Source organism: Saccostrea echinata, unplaced genomic scaffold, assembly GCF_033153115.1.
Source record: "Saccostrea echinata isolate AGI-Se365-2 ecotype Australia unplaced genomic scaffold, CSIRO_AGI_Sech_v1 ptg000009l, whole genome shotgun sequence".
NCBI lineage: Eukaryota > Metazoa > Mollusca > Bivalvia > Ostreida > Ostreidae > Saccostrea > Saccostrea echinata.
The window spans coordinates 20414003-20437258 of NW_026889758.1; the positions used below are offsets into that span (position 1 = coordinate 20414003).

The 23256-nt window shown below is 34.8% G+C and overlaps 1 protein-coding gene and 1 non-coding gene across 3 annotated transcripts; one reads left to right on the top strand and one right to left on the bottom strand.

The window, feature by feature from the left end:
• Positions 1 to 5575: 5575 nt before the first annotated feature.
• Positions 5576 to 5657, bottom strand: Trnas-uga (transfer RNA serine (anticodon UGA)). Its single transcript has one exon. It is a non-coding gene; the product is annotated as a tRNA-Ser (tRNA).
• Positions 5658 to 15017: 9360 nt separating this feature from the next.
• Positions 15018 to 20757, top strand: LOC133181984 (neuroendocrine protein 7B2-like). 2 transcript variants are annotated; one of them, XM_061316662.1, is made up of 6 exons: positions 15020 to 15090; positions 15468 to 15776; positions 18636 to 18737; positions 19236 to 19411; positions 19534 to 19614; positions 20432 to 20757. In XM_061316662.1, the coding sequence occupies exons 2-6, from the start codon at positions 15476 to 15478 to the stop codon at positions 20519 to 20521; spliced, it is 750 nt and encodes a 249-aa protein (XP_061172646.1). In that variant the 5' UTR covers positions 15020 to 15090; positions 15468 to 15475; the 3' UTR covers positions 20522 to 20757. The 2 variants fall into 2 exon arrangements, with proteins under 2 accessions (XP_061172647.1, XP_061172646.1); XM_061316663.1 differs by lacking the exon at positions 19534 to 19614 and having other exon boundaries at positions 15018 to 15090.
• The last annotated feature ends 2499 nt before the right edge of the window (positions 20758 to 23256 follow it).

Below are 23256 nucleotides of genomic sequence, written 5' to 3' on the forward strand. Positions count from 1 at the left end.
AATTTTTGTCCTATACTTTGGCATTTATCGCAATTGAGCAGTGGGGAATCTTTTTTATGCCAGCATCTTCTGCGACAAGGGACCTCGATTTATACGATCTCATCCAAAGGACCGGTCTCCACGTCCCACAGTCGAAGTTCATAATACCGAGATATTTTATTTTATTCTATTTTTTTCACAAGTTTGTTGCAGCAGATTTACTTAAAGATCATACTTCAAGATCATTTCGAACTCAGGCTACTTAATTGCAGTGCATACAGCGTCAAGTGATTTTGATTGACAGGTCAACACACGTGCACTTCGTGTGATACTTTATAAGCTGAAAAATATACAGGATGTGACCATGACTGACTATGAAATCAGAAAACATCTAATAAAGAATGGGTGTGACCGATAAAGAACTAATTTTTGGTCTGGATCGGGATTAAGAGGGAATCTCTCCTCTCTCTCTCTCTCTCTCAGACATGTAAATTGAACATTTCATAATTATAAAATATGAAATTCTGTATACATGTAAATGGTAATGTTATTCACATGTTCCAGATTTAAATCTAAAACGAATATATAATTCAAATTCAAGACGGGGGGGGGGGGGGCTTCAAAGGAATTAGATAATTTTATGAATTACAAGGAAAAGTACGGACGTCAGTTGCATGTACATGATTATATATCATTGCATAAAATTGTGTTCATTCAGATATACGAGGGTTGTTCGGAAAGTTCGTGGACTAGCACCATAAAATTAAAACCGCTTAAGATACATCAATGAATTTTTTAACGTTCAATTAGCATCATCTTTTTTATTTATATAATAAACTATACATCATTAATTTTATTTTTAAATAAATTGTTGATGTTTTTGAAAGCAATGGTATGTCCAGGCGGCGCAACCTCGAAGATCACGGTTTTTCTACCTAGGAAAAACTCTTTTTTGATATGAGCATTTGTCATTCAAAAATCCCGTTAATTCATTCATGTGGTATGACACAACTGTACCTTAAATTGCAATTTTTACCCCATTCTGTAAGTTCTATGAAATTTTATTATAAAATTTATATGAAATGTCCAAACAATTATGGGGTTATAATGATGTCAGAAAGGGGGGTGGGTTTCTTTTTCCAACATTCTATAAAGTTTCACCCTCTGGAAAAACTGGTATAAACCTAGGAAATATTTAAATGGGCTACTGAAAAATAAAATGCATTCAGAGTACTTGTTTTTAAACGCCGAAAAAGATTAGAGAGACGAGAGATGTAAAAGTTAATGTCGATTTGTAGTAAGGGTGTTCAAAGTTTGTCACGTCGAAAAGTGGAGTTGATCATGTGTGATAGATGTTGAACCCCGACAAGCAAACATACTGTTATAATCAAGTGAACATCTTTCAGATCTATTTCCAATATCATATGCATTGAAATCAGCTGTTTATGACATTGTAAAATCATATAAACAGGACGGGTTTAAATCTTTACTTAACTCCAAGAAAACTCATCAAGATAAGTGTATGAGGTAGAGAATGCGGATATTGAAAAACAATGACGTCATAAAACTAAATGGCGACAGCGCCGGGTGATCATATATTGTCTTTTTTATTTTATGATAATTTGGTAAATATTCAAGGTATCAAGCTAAAATTTTTAACATTTCTTTAACTTCTGTTGTTTTATGTTCAATAAAAATTTTGTAAGCATAGCCTACATAGTATTAATTTTATCACATCGGTCCACGAACTTTTCGAACAACCCTCGTACTTATCCCACATATCAACAGACCTGTACAATTTTTTTATCATGTTTTTTTTTTCAAAAGAAACATATAGCGTACCATTATTTCACACACTCTTTAACTCTTTGAGTATTTCACAAGAATCCAAGAATCGCCTTTTCACATCTTTTATAATTCCTTGGGTATATAGAGTATAGATCATGTGTCATAAATAATTTAACCTTTTATCAAATATATATGTAATAACCAAATCTAATCTATAGATTGATTTTCTTTCTTTTCAGTGGCAGATATCAATTTATTTATAAAGGCTTTAAAACAGTACTGTATTACAATTTTCTATCGCTTAATTCCTTTTTTGAGTGTATGTAATATTTTTTAATATCGAAAGTAAAACTCTGAAATCGGGATAATTTCGCATTCAGATCATAGAGAATAATAAATCGTCTGCATTATAGAAGGCTTATAACTATCGTATTCTGAACTTACTATACGAGATAGATAAAACTGCATGCCTGTCCATCACTATAAATGTATACTCAGTGCTTATAATATATTTACTTGAATTAGCTACCTAGCATATATATATATTAATTTTTTTTAGATATATTCATGTGTAAATTAACTAACTGTCAATACAGACTTACACTACACTGGCAACTTCAAACTTTACATGCACTGGAAGCGGTAACCAACGTCCTCTTAAATTTTGAAGAGTGAATATAGAACGTCTAAATATTTTGATATGGAGAGTGTATATGTCTCTAACGTCATCGATACTATTTCCGCCTTTATCTCGAAAGTTCTATTCTCACTTACAAGTCAGAGTTATCTTTCTTTGCCCATTGTCTACACACTAGGTAAATAGGGAAAATGAGGGTACCGAAAATCTGCAAAATGTGGAATCTGATTTCAAAACAAATTATATATTTAGTATTTGTAGAATAACCTCTGTTATACATAATAATATCTTGAAAAAATATTAAAAAAACAAAAAAGTTGAAAATTGACCAAACACAAGTTCACTTCCGGTTCGGACAGGAAGTACCGGAAACACACGAAAACAACTTCGAAACAAAGAGAATGTCATGATCTAATACCCCTGTAAATTTCACATCTTTACCTCAAACCGTTTCCGAGAAAAATTCCGGACAAAAGTCCATTTAAAAATTGGAAATTCGGCCGTAACTTCGGACCGGAAGTGAATTTTTCAAAAAACGGAATTTTGTATAAACTTCATATATCAGCCTACTATCATGTGAAAAATTGTGAAAATCTATCCAACCATCTCTGAGTAATCGCGCTCACAAAATTTGGGAGGAATAATAATAATAATAATAATAATAAAAAGAAACAATACAATCACTATAAGTCTTCCGTTGTGAACGGAAGACTTAAAAAGAAACAATACAATCACTATAAGTCTTCCGTTGTGAACGGAAGACTTAATAAAAAGAAACAATACAATCACTATAAGTCTTCCGTTGTGAACGGAAGACTTAAAAAGAAACAATACAATCACTATAAGTCTTCCGTTGTGAACGGAAGACTTAATAATAAAAAGAAACAATACAATCACTATAAGTCTTCCGTTGTGAACGGAAGACTTAATAATAATAATAATAAGAAACAGAGTAAAAACAATATGTTCCCAAACTTCGTTTGGGGAACATAATTACGTCAAATTTATCTTGAAAGTAAGACTAGCCAACAAGAACAATTCAATACAACAAAAGCAATTAATTAAGAGACTGATTCCTTTTGCCCATTTCCCAAGAGATGTAGATAACACCTGCTTGATCAGAGATGCTCTGCCAGTTATCTCCTCACACTAAACTCATTAATTTATCTCTAATTTGACATGCAATTTTCTGCTATCAAAATTTTCCTTGACCAGTGCCTGATCATTACACCCATGGGAGAGGTGGAATTTTTGTTGTTATAGATTGCTATAAAGAACATAATGAAAAAAATAAGACTAGTATTTTCTTGATTTAACACTTTTTTAATAAAGATACTGCAATACTCTGACATCTTTTGGGATTGTGTAATTTAAAAGTTAAAAGACATAGTTTTTTGATTCTAAGTCTAATGGTTTTCTAGTTATGATTTTTCCATATTTGGCCATAGCGTCTTTCTTAAAGGTCAGAGCGACCTGGTTTTAATGTGCGACACACCTTCTACCCTAGATGTATCAGCTGACAAAGTTTGATAATTCTAGGCCTAATAGTATTAAAGTTATGAGCCGGACATGAAAAAGCTAACGGATGGACGGACATGAACGCTATAACATAATACGTCCCGTCTTAAGATGGACGTATAAAAAAATATAATGAGTAATTAAATTTTCACTGAAAATGTTTATGGAAATTGTGAACACCTCTCACATCTAGAAAACATTAGTGATTTGGTACTTTCTCTGAAAAACCCAGCGGGGGGTATTTGTCCCTTTTGGACAGTTCTAGTTGTTCATTTTCCCTCAGTCTTCTTTCAATTTTGTACTTCATATCCTCCTTAAAAATTAGTTTAAAATACATGTCTTTGTGAAAGTTATGATATAGATTACTGTAGCATTTCATGATTTGTACCTTGAGAGAACTAATATAGGCCATTTTTTGCCTGCTGTTCAATCCATGTTCATTGTATATACATGTACTTCTATGTATATCGTGAATAAAATACTTCTAAAACTAAACTAATGTAATGATGAAAAACTTATTATTCCACTGCAAATCTTAATGTCGCTTCATTTATTTACAAATTTCAAGATGAAATTTTCAGCCGTAAAATCGTTCCGAATATATTGCAATGAATATTAAACAGTTAAAAAAAAGTTTTTTATCCTTTATAAAAAGAAATCAAACCACTTCTCGCAAAGAAATGCATGGATCTCCTTTCATGCTAAATCATAGCATGTCGCTTAAAATCGATTAACTTCCGTAACGATTCTGTTTTAAATTTCAATCTGAAATTTCAATGCTGATTCAATGTGAAATTTTATCTGAAAGTGACCACAGAACCTATATCATCGATTTTAGTTGCGAGTCAGCTTATTTTAGACGATTACATTTTCGATATAACAATATCAATCAGGCCCGTAGGAAGCAATTTTAGTCGGGGGGCACAGCCATACATTTTCAGTTGAGGGGGCACTATCAACTACCAAAAATTCCTTGACAAGCAAAAAAAAAAAAAAAAAAAAAAAAGGTCATCGGGCATTTTCATTGAGGGGGCACAAGCATATAGTATCTATTTTTTCTATAGTACTCTATATGTCGGCAAAATTATTGGGGGGGGGGGCACGGCCCCCCGTGCCCCCCCCCCCCCCGGTTCCTACGGCCATGTGAATTAGACAAAAACAGTTGTCTGTCTTAAAAAATTAAATAAGAAGTTTTCAACTGAATGAGATATTTAACTGTTTATAAAACAGCTTATAGAGACAAAAGGGTTACATTATCGATAACATGTAGTGCATATTAGAACACAAATATAAGAAAAAGGTGACTCGACCCCATATTTAAAAAGAAAAAAAAATGGAAAAAGAGGAGGGGGGGGGGTCCAGACCCCAAGTGCCTATGACATTCCTACGGAAAAAAATGCATAAAAAATGAGTTATCTTCCTTTGCTAGTATAAAGAAAACTTCATTAATGATAACTGCTTGATTTAATGAAAAATGCCTAAGCTTTTAAACTATATAGATCTAATAGAAAAGATAAAATTCCTAACTTTGCCATAAAAAATTACAATTACACAAGTTACTATCAAAATAGTTTTACATCGTCTATTTATTTATTTAGTTGGCAGTTTGGTCAAATGTTGGGGATTATACCTAATGAAAAAAAAAAAATTTGACGCTGCGAGCAGGGTTCGAACCTGCGCGGGGAGACCCCATTGGATTTCAAGTCCAACGCCTTAACCACTCGGCCATCACAGCTTACATATAAATGGCGGAAATTCTATTTATAACACATTGCCAGGGATTTTAAATCCGCCAGCAGTGCTATTTCATATATTCATATATATCCATATTTTATGAACTGGTTTACAAAGGTAAAATTACTATATATTATTTTGCGAAATTTTTAGTTTCAATAGGGTAAGTAAGGTAGATTTATTTATTTATTTAATTTTTTTTTATGGAAAAAGATCCGGAAAACTACGTCTTTAGATTATTTTGACATTTACATTGCGAAATCGCTTTTCCTGTATGATTTTGTCGGCGCATTTCGACTCCTTCAGTCATCGCCGACCTTGAGGAGTGGATTATCATCTCAATTTAAATAGCAGGTAAACAAAAATGATTCATTTTTGATTATATTCGATGGGGAATAAAATTCATTCACTTTTAACTGTATACACACACATTTTATGTTCTAATGAGGGGTATATTGTACAGGATATTTTAATGTTCTTGAAATGAAATCTTGCATCATCGCATATTCCAGCTGAACCCACGGAACAGAGTTAATATACCCTCAAACGGGGGTTTTCCGTCCTGTCATGCAATATGCGAGAACAGTGACTCTCGTCGTATCCAATAGCAACAAAAAGAACGATGTATTTCCAGGGCCCTGGTATTTCTGCTATTATGAGTTGGTAGAATTTCATCAAGAAAAAACAATGATGCTCATGTATGACAGCTTATGGTGAAGATTAAAGTATCTCAAATGAGATTCAAACTCCAAGATCAAGAGATCAAAAATGTTGTTACCCAAAGCAGGGTTGTCCCTAAGACCAGGGGGCTGGAGAATCCCCCCTCCCCCCATAATGATGTAATCCCCAGGTTATTCTGGCATCCCCCTCTCAAATCCCAGTTAGGGCAGAAACACCAGACATCCTTCTACTTTTTTAATGCCCCCTGCTATTTCAGTTCTGAGAGACAACCCTGCAAAGAAAGGTCTCGTCACAAGGAATATACTTGTGTAGTATGAAAGCCCTAACACCAACAGTTCTGTAAGTTATGGCCAAGGTTAAAGTTTTTCAAAAGTAAGTCAAACTCCAAGGTCAAGGACAAAAGGTTAAAAACTGTTGGTACTCAAGGAAAGGTCTTGTCACCTGTAATATATAAAAAAAACCTGATACTAACCATTCAAAAGTTACAGCCAAGGTTAATGTTTTTTAAAAGTGGGTCAAACATAAAGGTAAAAAATATTTATATCCAAGGAAAGGTCTTCCTACAAGGAATACACATTTGAAGTATGAAAGCCCTAGCACCAACTGTTCAAAAGTTATGGCCAAGGCTAAAGTTTGTTAAAATTTTGCAAAAGTGGGTCAAACTCTCTAGGTCAAGAGGTCAAATATGTTGGTACCCAAAGAAAGGTCTTGTCACAAGAAATACACATGTAAAATATGAAAGCCATAGCTTCAACCGATCAAAAGTTATGGGCAAGGTTAAAGTTTTTACAGACACATAGACAGCTAGACAGATGGACAGGGCAAAAACTGTATGTCCCCGAATCTTTGATTACCGGTATGGGGGCATAAAATCCAAAGGTTAATTATTTCTTAGAAATTGAGTTAATACTGTAGTTCCATGAAATATTCTCATTCATTTATCAAATTTGTGTGATGTCTCATTTTAAAATATTTTTTCCCATTACAAAATTGAAAACACCAAGAAAAATATGAATTTAGAATATAGATTTAAAATAAAATAATTGTATGTGTTCGTGTGGTTTTTTTTTAAAAAATGTCAAAAATTTTATTTAATTCTTGTAAGATATAAAATACAATAAATGGCATTTGAATTTTATTTTTAACTGTATTTTGTTACACTTTCTGAGCACTATTATCAACATTAATTGCTGGTCAGAGAAAAAGCGGACTGAAATCCACGATAAAAAATAAATTGATTCAAACTCATCGTCTTGTGTATTTCATTTTGAAAAATAAAAGATATAAGGTAGAATAATATATTTCTTTCATACTTACTTACTTACTTAGGCCTCTTCATGCCAGGTGGCACATAAGGCAGCCACCCAGTCCCTCCACTCAGTCCTATCCTTTGCTTTTGTTTTTATTGCCTTCCATGTCAACCCTATCTCTTCCAGCTCATTCTCTGATGTTCTTCGCCTTGTTGTTTTTGGCCTGCCCCTTTTTCTCTTGCCATCGGCAGTCCAGAAAATGCTTTCTCTGGTGATGTTGTGCAGGTCTTTTCTGAGCACATGGCCAACCCATCTCCACTTCCTTCTTACAATTTCCACAACGTCTTCTTGTCCTGACATCTCTCTGAGGTCGTTGTTAGACACTACTTTTGGTCATCTGATCTTAAATATGGTCCGTGGGCATCGATTCACAAACACTCTCAGTTTCCTTGCGAGGTCTTTTCGGAGCTTCCAGCATTCTGATCAATATAGTAATACTGATTTTACATTACTATTGAAGATCCTGAGCTTTGTCCTAATGGTCATATAGGAGGAGATCCAAACTGGTTTTAAGATGGCAAATACATGACGGGCTTTGTTGATTCTTGATGTTATGTCCTCGTCAGTACCTCCTGATGTTGTTACAATGCTGCGCAGGTATGTGAAGGTGTCTACATCTTCCAAACTCTCTCCATTTACTTGTACGGGTTGTTGTTCCGTGCATTGATTCTCATTATTTTGATCTTGTTTAAGTTGATGTTTAAGCCTAAACTTCTAGATGTTGTATGGAGTTTAGTTGTTTTTTCCTGGATTTGCTGATAGGTGGATGAGATGAGACATAGGTTGTCGGCATAATCCAGGTCATCCAGTTTGTTTTCCATTCTCCATCTAATGCCGTTATCCTTATCTCTGGTGGATTCCCTCATGACTCAGTCTATGGCCACTAAGAAGAGCAGTGGAGATAGCATACAGCCCTGTTTCAGTCCCAGTGTTACTGGGAACCACTCTGTTTGGGCATTGTCAACCATCACACTATACAGAAATCCTTCATGCAGTGCCCTGATGATGTCAATAATCTTCGATGGTAGGCCATACAGTCTCAAGAGCTTCCATAAACTTTCCCGATGTACACTATCAAAGGCCTTTTCAAAGTCTACAAAGTTAAGATATAGAGAAGACTGCCATTCTATTGACTGCTCTATGATATTTCGTAATACAAAAATTTGGTCGCAACATGATCTTCCTGGTCTAAACACTGCTTGCTCCTTTCTCAGTTGTGCATCGACCTGTTGTTTTACTCTCTCTAGAAGCACCCTGGTAAAAACTTTACTTATTGTGGTTAAAAATGTGATCCCACACCAGTTGTTGCACTCTGATTTATCTCCCTTTTTTGGTAGTTTTATAATAAGTCCATTTTTCCACTCTGTTGGTACCATGTTGGTTCTCCAAATGTCTTGGAACAGATTATATATAACCTTTGATGTTGCTTCAATGTCTGCTTTTAGTAACTCTGCTGGGATGTCATCTACTCCTGCAGCTTTGTTGTCTTTCATCTTTCTGATGTCCTTCTGTATTTCCTCTACACTTATTTCCTCCACACTGATGTCAAGTTCTGCTATGTTGTTGTTTCTTTCATAATTTCAATTAAATATTGATTGTTTTTGTCCGTTTATCAAATTTTTTATTTAAAATCCCTATGTCAAGGAGCAACCCCCCCCCCCCCCAATTTTACAGTGAAAAATTCTGATATGTATAATAAAGTTAAAACACCTTTTAGTTTATTAATTATTCTATCTTTTACAAGTGGTTTTACATTTGCAAAATAATCCTTTACTTTGCACCCACAGGTACCTGACGTTACTTATTTTTCTTTTAATAAAAAAAAGGAATATATCCCCCACCTTATAATTCACAAGGTGAATTATAATGTAATGATTTGGGCCATGGATATCAGCCTGGGTAGCTCAGTTGGTAGAGCACCTGACTTAGTGATGCAGGGACCCCGGGTTCGATTCCTGGTCCAGCCATACATTTTCTCCTTTCCTGTTACAGATTGGGTGCCTTTGACCACCCCTGGACTTGCAGGTGAAAGTCCTGCCAGCGGCTAAAAAGAACTTGGGTTGTGTCTTCAAGGGCAAAGACAATTTAAGGAGGGAGGAATGTAATGGTCTGGGCCGAGGATATTGGCCTTGGTAGCTCAGTTGGTAGAGCACCTGACTAGTGATGCAGGGGTCTCGGGTTTGATTCCAGGTCCAGCCATACATTTTCTCCTTTTCTGTTACGATAAGAAAATGTAGCAGGTTTATTCCTTTTTTTATTAAAAGAAAAATAATTAACATCAGGTGCCTGTGTTTGCACCAGCATTTTTTGTAAACCTCTACTTTTTTATGTCTGCACATGCGAGTGCTCTGTTTTGAGGGTATGGCTTTCTTATTTCTGTGTACTCCATTTTGGGGGTTTAACTAGACTGTCAGGCAAGTTAAATTTACATAACTTGCCAATACTTAGCTTACACTTTTAACTTTGATCCACCTTATGAAACCCTTCAAGACTCCGTCTAGACTGTGACTTCACATGGCGGTGAATGTTAGTTGCACTTCCATTGTGCAGTCTAATAGTTCTTCTTCTTTTTTTTAAATCATAAGACATCATTTATTTTCTGAGAGTAGATGCAATTATTTTTTGCATCTTCTAAACTCTCTGCAGGAATCAACTTTGAAAACTGTTGTACTGTTATATTTGCCATTTTCACATGGAATCATGGTAGCAGAAGAATTCTTTGAAGGTTTCACACAAAATTTTTGGGGTGTAACAATACAGCTAAAGCATATTATGGTTTTTCATGGGACTGTATTGTGATATTTTCATCTTTCATAATTTTTCATGTAATTTTTGTACCTCTGTTTTGAAATGAGAAATTCTCTATCATGATGTGAAAGAATAAAAGTTGTTGATTATTTTTTCAGTTCACAAATACACGATGTAACATTAGATAAGCTCTGAATCCAATAAAATCAGCATAAGAGATCACCTTTATTAACATAAAATAAAAAGAAATAGCATAAGTTGTTTAATATGTTATATATTGTGATACACAGGTATATGGTTTTTGTACCATGACATGGTAAATTTTTTGTGTATTGCAATATACTGTATATCTGTACAGTATATCATTACATATGACCCCTAAAAATTTGCATCACAACTGTACAGATTTCATACCGATTTTCCTCTATTCTCGCATGTTAGTTTATAGAGCTCACTGCAATTGCTAATAGTGTGGCACAAAAATTTGCATCACAAATGTACAGATTTCATACCGATTTTCCTCTATTCTCGCATGTTAGTTTATAGAGCTCACTGCAATTGATAATAGTTCGGCACCTTACCTTCTCTCAGAGACATAAGTAATGCTCTGTTATGTTTCTACTGCTCTGCAAAAAGGCACTGGTCAGGTGAGTGCAGAGAAAATACACAAAACTTGTATGAATGGGTACTAATTTTAAAACACTTCCAATATCTTCTTGGTTGCTTTTGTGTGTAGACTGCATTTTTCTTCAACTTGTGAAAACTGAATCTGTTGAACCCCCCCCCCCCTTTTTTTTTAAGGATCTAGAGACTTACTGAAGAAAGCAATAAGTTTTCATTACTGTGATTGCATTATTTATATAGCTTATAGGTAGATTTGTATTTTGCTGTGTTGGTACTACAGCATATCTGTGGACAAACTCTCTAACATCAGTGTTTGTACAGAGGTCTTGGGAAGTTACCTCCCAAAGCCAAGTCTTACAAAGTCATTTATTAGTAAATTAGTTAAAGTCAACTAAATATAGTTGTATATGTTACAAAAGTGTTAACTACAGACCCTATCCTCAGGACTACATCAGCATTACATGTATATGTATTAACTAGATCTTTGACTCCAATATTTAAGCTAAAAAAGGAGACCACAAGCACAACTCCAAACTCCATTCTTGCAGCCTATTATTACCACTGATTACTGGGGGCCAATATTAATAAATGTCCACGTTTTATTGCAGATGATCATAATTAATGAGAGAAAATGTGGCCAGTGATAATGGCAGCAGCAAGAACCTATGCACCATATGTGGCTTTTCCTTTTGCAGTGGTGGTTGGTTTTATAGGATACAATTTTGAGAATTTACTGGGTCGAAATGAAACCCCCTGGAAGGAGGAAAGCATTCAGGATGAGCGGCTGGACAGAAAACTGGACAATATGGTGAAACCGACTGTCACTGATGTACCAATGCTGAAGTCGAAGAGAGACATGCCCAAAACTGTGCTGGACAGAAATGATATCACAAAACTAAGTGAAACCCATGATAGATGATTGTGTTACATGATAGTGTTATGTCTGCTTGTGATGTTTATGTATGAATGAAACACTGAATGTTATGGGGTTTTTTTTTTAATAAAAGAGTAGGATCACATCATGTTACTATTCATCAGATTGTTTGGGTGACTCTGGAGTAATTTTATTATCCAAGTTTGCCGTTTACTGTTTATTCTTTATAAATTTTGACTGCTGTAATTTTACTTCTCTAGAAACAAGTGCCAATTTTGAGCAACTGGCCTCAAGGATAATCGGATAAGGGTAATCCAATTCTTAAAATGACTACACAGTTGAAATAGACAAACTTTACATGGAAAGATTAAACTTTTTTGCAAAATGAAATTTGGAACCCTGCCCACCCCCATCCCACCCCGGCAAGGTGCAGAATAACATAGGGAAAATAATGTAGAAATTTCAGTTGTCAATTTCATTTTCATTGTTTTTAAGACCCATGGAACCACTAGATGCTTTCCATTTTAGGTCATCTGAGTCACTATTGTGACAATACTAGTACTTGTTATCATCTATCATCCTTTGTTTTGTTTGTTTAATGTTGCTTTGAGAATTTTCACTCATATTAAAAGCCACCACTTGCTGGTGGAGGGCTGTAAATTTTGACTAGTACTCAGCACTTATAGCCTTTGAACAGTGAGAGATCTTTTTCGTGCTAGCACAGGACCCTGGTTTTTATGGTCTTATCCAAAGGACCGGTCTCTGTCACACAGTGGATTCAAACCCTTAAGGATCAACTCCTTACACCCACGACTCTTAAGCAAACGCTCAAACCACTGTGCCACCCAAGCAACTGTCATCATTTGTAAACTTTGGAACATTTTTAAGCTTTTCCCCAAACATTTTTGAACCATATTTGGTAAATAGCATCCATGGTATTGTTGCCTCAGGTCCTGAGGGTAACATGAAAATGTTTTCAAACATCTAATGCTTGGGTAAACTTGCATAATTGTAATAAGTATTGAGCCAAACTTAAGAAAAATTGACCCCCTGGATCCAGGGTATGGCATAATTGGTCATTCATGTAATTGTAAGTTGAAATACATTGTTGAGAATTTCTTTTTTTTTTTTTACTGCTGGACTGCTAGCTGACAAATTGTATTCAAGATTGCGATGAATAACTGAAATTTTGAAATATATGTCCTCATTCCCTCGACCTCAGGATACTAAGTTGTTCATAGATATTGAAAATGCAATATACGAGGGTTGTTCGGTAAAATCGTGGACAAAGCGTTTTTATCGAAAAATAATGGGCGCACTAAGCTGAAATTTTCAGCAAATCTTTATCTGCATCTTAATTTTTTGGACAAAATATAGACAAGGCAATCTTTAAAAAATTGTTTGGTTGCCCTCTCCCGACCGACTGGCTAAAAATGACCCGACTCAAAACTTTTTTCAATCTCTAGAAAATAAGATATTTTTCCCTTTTATTCCTGAATTTTCCCATTCCGTCAACATATTTTAATTTTTTTTTTTTTTAGAAAAAAAAAAAGATTTTCTCACCTATCTACATGTACCGACCCAATTTTTTTTTACCCTCAGTCGGGAGAGGACAAGCAAACATTATTTTAAAGATGGCCCAAAAATAAAGATTTTATTATGCTTCAATGTGCAGAGGGTACGGTCCTACGGCGCACGATCAAAAACCAGTGTTTCATTGGAGAATACACAAGTGCTATTTCGAAATAAAAATATTAAACAGAGAAGATTGGGGAAAAAATTATCCTATTTTTATTTCACTATCTATTAAGTCGTCTGTTGGAAAATTTCCAGACATTTGCTTAATTTTTGACAGTTTCCCAGCATTTGAAATGGGTAAGTGGTTAACACACACGAAAAATGGTGATGTTTGATGACGTTACGGCGCACCGGAGAGCAGTTCAGTTTGATTTAAATGTAGCCATGACGCCCTGAGAGACTTTAAATGACTACAGCTGATAAAAAATATCACTAGATCTTTAGTATACAAGTGAAATGGAAGTTTTCTAAGCGAAATCTTTTTGATCGAGTACCCGGGTAGAACAAAACATACGGAAAAACAGCTACTGGCAATAGCGAAAATCGCTGTCACTGTAGACAGTCGACATAAGATGAATGATAGTGAGAGTACCGTCCATAACTTTATACTAAACAAATTTTCAGAAGGTCCCATGTGTGTGCGAGATTGTTCCTCAACTTTTATGGAGGAGCAAAGGAAAACTCAAGTATGTGCATCAATGAAATTCCCGAATTTACCTGGGGCTTATCCAACTTTTTTAGCAAAGAGGAAACGTGACGCTGCTTTAGACCTTTGACGTTATCATCCGTGCGCCGTAAGGCGATACCATACATACACACATAAAAACTCATAATTTATTTATGCATTTATTTTTTTGAAATTTGAAATTTTCTATGTGTATTGATGAAAAATGTACGAAAGAGTAGTAAAAATGATGATTATTTTTCACTCTAGACAACTTGTCCACGATTTTACCGGACAATCCTCGTATCTTTTGAAACCTTTCTTTCCCTGAACACATATATACAAAAAATGAGCAATGGAGTTCTCTAAAAATATAGATGTAAAGTCCCAGGTGGTCGTATATTGAGGATTGAGATGTGGTTTGTCTGTCACCAATATTTGTGAATGCATTTTCAATAAAATTTTGCGCAGCATTGAACACCAGTTCAAAATTTAAATGATCAGGCTAATCAACTTACCATGATTTGTTTAATAAAAGCAGAAACAGTAGCAGCAGCATTAAATCCAGTGCAGGCTCGTAGAAACTTAAGAGGAGGGGGTCTCTCCCCCAATAACTCTTTTTCAAACATACGTCGTTTAGCAAAAGAAATCTTATCTTGGTACTCCTCTTGTAGCCCCATTCGCCCTGAAATCCTAACTTCAAAGTTTTCAACGAAAATGTTAGGTACCAAAGATTTCAAAATTACGCGCTCTTATTCCCAGCAAAGCATCATTTCATTTTATACATTGGTATTCCTTAAATGGAAAGAAAATATTGATAATCAATATATATAACTGGCTTTTACACAACGTGAGAAAAGCAAGGACGTCATAGGATATATCGATCGTATCCATCTCTGAAAACAGCAGCGCCATTGTGAAAGAGGAATCTGTGAAATTCTCAACAACTTAGAAGGTAAGATAGTTTCATTAAAAAATAATAATCAATTATATGAATTTATAGAAAACCATTTATATGGGTTTATACACCATTACCTTTTGTATTTCTTGTTTTCAAAAGTGGACAATTCTTAGAAGTGTATGCTGATGTAGAAGTCAATTTGTATTGATTTCTCTCCACAATAGTTTACAACTACATATATATCGTGTCTACTCTCTCTTCACAATGTTAAAAATTTGGGAGTGAACTTAAGTTCTAAGAAAACGGATGTACCCTTTTAATAACTTCATACGTTTCAGTATCTTTGATTTGAAAAAAAATCTCTGGAGATTTTTCAGTATTCTTTTAGGAACACATTTAATAAATATTGTATGTTTTATCTGCATGTATAGGTCTGACCATGGCCTTTGAAATGATATTGACTGTTCTGGCCACATCATTCCTGGTGCTAGAGGCCAAAATTTCCCATGGCGGGCCCATGGGCTGGCCAGACCTTGGTCAAATGTACACCCTAGAAGACTTAAGAGGTGCTCTGGACAATGGCTACTACGACCTGGAGAGCAGAAGTTCTCCTAATGAGGACTGGTCTAATGTCGGATATCAGGAGCCCACACTTAACGACGACATCTTCAGCGAAGCTTCCATCAGAGATCAAGAATACCAAGAGAACAGTCCCCTTTGGGGGTATCAGTCTGTGTCTGGTGGGTCATATATATTTTAATGGTTTTGTTATAAGAATAAATTTTGCCAAGCTTACTCATTCTGTCATGGATGACACAGATAGATATTTGATTGGTTATCCAATACTATTCCGTGTGATGAAAATGTTTGAGGGAGTCGATCAATAACTCTAAGCGTCACAGAGTGTCAGACCAAAGAGAAATTGAAATGACATTTCATATTGAATTTCTTGGATAACATTGATTTTAAATGGTTCGTATCTGGACACAACGCGCATTGCATCTCTATTAGTGGCCCATCAATATTAGTATTGGCGTAAAAATGAAATGTGAAGATAATGAACAGTTATCATTCTCAAAAGTCCCATTTATGAACAGAGCCAACGTGGACCAACAGAGGTGGGATCAGTTGTTATGTAACTAAAGAATTTATACCTCACAAGAATACCCGTATATTAAAGTTTTTGTTTGTTTGTTTATTGGTGAAGGTCCCTTTCGAGAATTTTTCACTCATATGGAGACGCTATATTAAAGTTATTGTCGTTCTTGCGACCAATGTGTTTAAACTGCCTCGTGCATTCATTTGCAAAACTTTGATACTGTGACCTTCTGTGACACTGGAACCATATACATACTGTTTGAATCTAATTCTTTCAAGGTCAATTTGTTGACATAAAAAATAGTTAAACAGGTTGGGAACAATCGCCCAAATGGGATATAATAACCTATCTGGGATATAATATCCCAAATTGGATATAAATTTACAGTGCAAAAAAAATGAAAATTTTTATTTTGGCTATAAATATCATAAATCCGCATCAAAATACTTTAAAAGAAATAACTTTTGGCAAGCACGTTTTTCTGCAACCCTACGGGTTGTTAGATTGATCCCCAAGAAGTTTACGAACTTCCGAGGGATCAATCTCTTAAACAGTGGTTATACAGAAAAACTTGTTAGCCAAAAGTTATTCCTTTATAAGTATCTTGATGCGGATTTATGATATTTATAGCCAAGATAAAAATTTTCATTTTTTGATTTTAAATTTATATCCCATTTGGGATATTATATTCCAATCGGGCTATTATATCCCATTTGGGCGATTGGTCCCAACCTGTTAAAATACCTGGAGAAGTAGGTCTGATAATTCATACCTTGGTCATTGGTTTTACAAATTGTTTTTTCGGCTTAACTTTTGTTTCTTGAAAGAGTTTCCATCTCGCCTCAGCTAAAATCCATGCAACGAGGTAAAAATTAAATGTTACAAACACTAGAATTATAAAAGGCAATAGTTGCAGAACTGTAGCTTTCCGGGAAAGAACATTTGTACAGAAGTAGCTCTCCGGAAAGAACATGCTTCAGAAGTGTATATGTAACTCTCTGGGAAAGAACATTCGGACAGATACCAGAGAATTCTAGTACGTCTCTCCAAATGTTCTTTTCTAGAGAGCTATGGTTCTGCAGGTAATAAAGGTTTGGCTTCATATTTGTAACTGGCATTGTCAACTGAAATGGACTAATGCTTTTGGAGCAAAGATCGAAAAATTGGTTAGTTTCGAAAGACAGACAACGGACAAAGTAAGATTTTTTAAACGGTGCCACAAATGACAGAGAAAAACTAAAAAAAACCAAGATGTGTTTGTGAAACACTGATGCCCCCGTATGGCAGCTTATGGCGAAGGTTAAAGTTCCTCAAATGCAAGTCAAAATCCAGCCCAAAAGATAAAAAATGTTGATACCCAAAGAAAGGTCTTGTCTCGAGGAATACTGTGGAATCATCATTGTTCGTGGGGGATCAATGTTCGTGGATTTCGTGGGTAACCCTTACCCACGAATTTACATCCCCACGAACAATTATTTTGTCAACGTACTAATTAATTAAATCTACCAAATAAACGAGCTGCCCACGAAATTACATCCCCACGTACCAACAAAATTTTGCTTGCCCGCGAACATTGACCCCCACGAATTTAAATGATTCCACAGTACACCTGTGAAATTTGAAAGACCTAGATACAACTGTTCAAAAGTTATGGCGAAGGTTAAAGTTTTTTAAATAAAAGTCAAGGTCAAGGTCAAAGTGGTTGGTATCCAAAGGAAGATCTTGTCACAAGGATTACATATGTGAAGTATGGAAGCCCTAGCACCAACCATTCAAAAGTTATGGCCAAGGTTAAAGTTTTTCAAAAGTAGGTCAAACTCCTAGGTCAAGATCAAAGGGTCAAAGTGGTTGGTATCCAAAGGAAGGTCTTGTCACAAGGATTACATATGTGAAGTATGAAAGCCCTAGCATCAACCATTCAAAAGTTATGGCCAAGGTTAAAGTTTTTCAAAAGTAGGTCAAACTCCTAGGTCAAGGTCAAAGGGTCAAAGTGGTTGATATCCAGAGGAAGGTCTTGTCACAAGGATTACACATGTGAAGTTTGAAACCCTAAGCACCAACTGTTCAAAAGTTATGGCCAAGGTTAAAGTTTTTCAAAAGTAGGTCAAAGTCCAAGGTCAAGGTCAAAAGGTCAAATTTGTTGGTATGCAAAGGAAGGCCTTGTCACAAGGAATACACATGTTAAGTTTGAAACCCCAAGCACCAACTGTTCAGAAGTTATGGCCAAGGTTAAAGTCTCGACAAACAGACAAACAGATAAACAGACAAACAGACAGACAGGACAAAAACAATATACCCCCGGGATCTTTCGATCCAGGGGCATAAAAAAAAAGATACCCCAAAAAACTGCATTTCATTTTCTTTTAAGATTTTGAAGACTTTCAATGTATGAAAGTTATTCTTCATGTGTTATTATTTCTTTGTACTGATGGAAAAAACACTTCATATGCAAGTTGAAAAGGAAAAAAAAATCTTATTACTTCCCATTATGACTTTACAGGAGGAACTGGTGACGGAAAAGACAATCCCAAGCAGGTCAAAACAGACAAAGTATTGCCCGCCTACTGCAACCCGCCCAATCCTTGCCCCATAGGATACACAGGTGCGTACTGCCTGTATTTTACAACTAGAACAGTGAACTTTTGATACCCTAGTATCACCTTTTTCCTAAAGACGTGCCACCTTGATGAAAGTGACATGGATTCTTTAAATATGTACAACCAACCTTCGTATCTTTAATGTACAATTATATTTTGACGTATAAAAGATGTATGCATAAGGAAGTTAATCTTAAGCATGCTATAAAATGGCATCACGAATATAAAGGTCCCCAACCCAAAGTAGGATTTTCGCAATTCTAGAAGGAAGATTGACTCGTTGAACTTTGGTTTGGTAGAAAAAATTAACGAGAGTTATATCGATTTAAGCCTAAATTTGCCCGAGGTCCGTGTCCCACCCCTATTTCATTCTAAAGTCCCCTATCGATAAGAAATGTAGCTGTAAGAGCGATTGGTAAATCGACATGAATGTATCACTTAACGTATGCAAAACATATTATTGAAAATAAAAGAGCTTATTACAAAAATGTGGAATATTTCAGCGGATGATAACTGCGTAGAAAATTTCGAAAACACTCCGGACAACAACAGAAATCTGATGAAACAACAGGAATGCCCGTGCGACAAAGAGCATATGTTTAGTTGTCCGTCAGACAGTAGAATCAGTACCAAGTCCGGATCCTCGCTGGACAGTGTGATTGACCAGCTAGGAAACATGGTAAGTGTCAATTTGTCCGTTAATTTTCTCACAGTTCGTATGTTGTTGCGTCGATTTCTTGTAAATCCCTATTAATACTCACTTCTTTAAGATTTAATTTTTTTGTACAAAATTTCCACTAGGAAAATAACGCCTTTCTGTCCACAAATGACAAGAGGAAATCCTTAGTGGCTAAAAAATCTCCACACATGATCAAAAAGAGAGTGAGTATTGTAAGAGATGTACAAATTCAACCATTCCATTTTATACTAATGTAAATAATGTACTTGAAAGATGGAGTTATTTCCCTTTTCTGTTATTACTAATTCCCTCATCTTTACACGGTATAGATGAGAGAATTTTTTGTATGAAACTTGAAAACGAAGAAATGTGACCTCGTATTGTTTTTAAGGAGGACATTATGTTTTCTTTATATTTGGTAAAATTGGCTTGTATACTCTTCATTTGCCTCTATACTAATATGTATTTTATAGCAATGTCAGATCATATTTCCTACTAAAAACGATTTTAGTGACCTTTTACCTTAAGGCTCACTGAATACCCATATAAGAGAGATAACTCTAACTTGGATAAATGTTCATTATTCCTTTATAAAATTGTCAAGTTAAAAAGAAATAATAGCACATGAAGAATAAAAGTTTTTTTGGTTTGTTTTTTTAAATAATAATCGCCGCTTATTTAGTATTATCATGCTTAATTATCGCTTCATAAACACCCTCTTTAATACCACATTGTATACAATAAATTTTACTAATATAGACCTCTTTTTAGTCTTTGGGTGAAAGTCTAGGGAAAAAAATTTATTTTATTTATTTTTATTTTATATTTTATTTCTTTGCTGACGGATGCATTGGCAATTTAGGAACTATAAATGACTATTATGTAAAGTTTATGCATATATAACCTCATCACATGTAGCTTGCTATTAGAATATTCATGTGCACAATCCTCATTGTTGTGTTGCTAAATGTTAATTAATGGTGATTCATAAACCTCTGATCTTTTTTTTATCGGTTCCAGGATACCGAACACGCCCGAAATCCGTTTTATGAGGGAGATCATAAGAGAAATGCTGCAAAGAAGGGCTCTTTAATGCCGTGGCACCAGTAGCCTAACACAGAACGAAGTGGAAAGAAATATTGGACAACTGATATCTTGTTCCCTATCGCAGAAAAACTGAAAAATTCAGAATTTGCAAATATGTAATATTATTTGTTGTTACAGGAAAAATAATTGAATATCAACGTCTAAATTTCAAAACTGAAGTACAAACAGTATTAGAAAATGTGACCTTTAAATCCTAAGAACATTGTTACCCGCAAATTTGTTATCATTTGAAAATGTTATAAAATGTTATATATATATATATATATATATATATATATATATATATATATATATATATATATATATATATATATATATATATATATATATATATATATAAAATATACATTGTAATATATATGTGTTTTCTGTTATCTAAAAACATACAGGAAATTAGACAAAATACATTACAATAAAGAGTAATTGCTAGAGATCATCAGTGCTTTCTTTTCTGTCGGAGTTCGGCATTTTACTTAGCATTGCAATTAACTCACGATTATCAAACTCAAAACGCAACGATTATCAGTAAGAGTTGGAACTGAATTAAAGGGGGGGGGGGGGTAGCGGAAAATATCAATTAAAATGTAATACAAGATGACTACTTCCGCTTACGTTTCATTAGAGTGGTTCACAAAATTTCACTAAGACTGCTTTCTTATGTGTTAATTCTAAAAGATTCTATGTATCAGTGATCAGGCTAGAGCTCACTTTTGATTTCGGTCTCACTTTTCCACTATATTCATTTTGTAAACATGGTAAAAGTGAGACTGAGATCAAAAGTCGGCTCATCTCGTGGCCCCAGAGCCTTATCTCGCACAAGCACGTTGTCCCCAGGGATGTATGGAACGCCAAATTAACATATATTCAAATATTTGAACCTATCTTCAAATAATTGTACCTATCTTCAAATAATTGTACCTCTCTCCAAATGAATTGAAGACAGGTACAATTGAATTAAAGATAGGTACAATTGAATTAAAGATAGGTCTAAATGAATTAAAGATAGGTGTAAATAATTATACCTATCTCTAAATAATTAAACCTAGGTTCAAATAAATGATACCTATCTTTAATGGAATTACACCTATCTTTAATTCAATTAAAGATAGGTTCAATCGAATTATACCTATCTTTAATTCATTTGAAGATAGGTACAATTGATTTGAAGATAGGTACAATTGATATGAAGATAGGTACAATTGAAACATATCCACAAAGGATTTGAAGATAGGTACAATTCAATTATACCTAGGTTCAATTCGTTTTGTGTTATAGAAAATAATGAGAGCTCCCTCTAACAGCGACTTGAACATGGAGGGAACCGAACAAAGCATTTTATGGGGAATAGTTGTTATTGTCAGTGTCTTTATAATTAAAGATAGGTTCAATTCAATTGCACCTATCTTTAAATCAATTATACCTATTTTTAATTCATGGCATTTGTACCTATCTTCAAATCAATTGTACCTATCTTCAAATGAATTAAAGATAGGTACAATTGATTTGAAGATAGGTACAATCAATTGAAGATAGGTTCAAATATTTGAATATATGTTAATTTGGCGTTCCATAGGGATGTAGGTTTCTTACATGCACCGTTAGGTAATCGCGATATCCAGTAATTCCTGACATGTAACTTGACTTGCACAACTAACCGTCCCTTGTTGCATATACTCCATATTATATGAACTATTGTGAGGGTATAGACAACTTACGTCATAATTGCTGAGCGCAGCCGCACCAGTCAAGTGACGCATCCGCCGTTACAACTGTCTAACGATCTAATTTTACATAGTGAAAAATCATAGATGTATAATAATATACAAAGACCCAGGCACCTGTGAGTTGGATCTAACCTCATAGCATACTCCGTTTTCCAGATGACAACACGTTTTAGCTTAGTTTTAGGCCTACTGTTCCCAGTAATGCAAGAAAACCTAATTTTTTAAAAATCAAACTCGTGCCGACTACGTTCACATGTTACCCATAAATTTTGAAAGCCCGAGTTCTGTTATGACAGGACCGAGCACATTTTAAATTAACCAGCAATATACATTAACGCCTACGTCTACAACAAAATTTACGACCTTTATTAAATTCATATCTTTGCCGTCATAAACTACTGTATACATAAATAAAATTAAAAAAAATGAATGTAATAAAAACATAAATAAGAAGACCAAAAAAAATCAAATACGGAATTTCTCTGTCATACATTGAAGGTAAAATTACAGTCATTTAAGGACATACGCAAGGTACCTTACCTACTGATAATTTTTCAAGATATTTTTATTGTAAGATTATAGTGCCATCAGATGTTCGTAGACAAAAAATCAGCATGCATTACCAGGGGTTTTGAAAAGACATCAGTAGATGAAAATTTTTGTATAATTCAAAGAAAAATATATAAAAATTACTAAACATGTATTATAGATGTTTTGTTTATCCAAACTTCTTTTAGGAGAAGTGTACAACAGCATATATAGACATTAAAATGTAATACACAGATCCTTTAAGTATTGGAACTCTTCAACTCCATGAAAAAAGACAATAAAGTTCAAACTACGTTGCGTATGTCCTTAATTACGAGTCAAAATGACGAATTCTAATTAGCCGATTTTCAGGAGCTTAGAGGGCTTCCCCTCCCGCCCAAACCGGACAGTGACCTGCTGGGGACCTCGGCGGTACCCAGACCCCTTGCCATGTAATACTCCCTCCTTGTAATGATCCGGAAAACG

Coding starts and splice junctions, on each gene's coding strand:
- LOC133181984 (XM_061316662.1), top strand. CDS start 15,476: ATGGCCTTTGAAATGATATTGACTGTTCTGGCCACATCATTCCTGGTG. Junction 18,738..19,235: donor TTGCCCCATAGGATACACAG/GTGCGTACTGCC, acceptor GGAATATTTCAG/CGGATGATAACTGCGTAGAA. Junction 19,412..19,533: donor TTGACCAGCTAGGAAACATG/GTAAGTGTCAAT, acceptor AATTTCCACTAG/GAAAATAACGCCTTTCTGTC.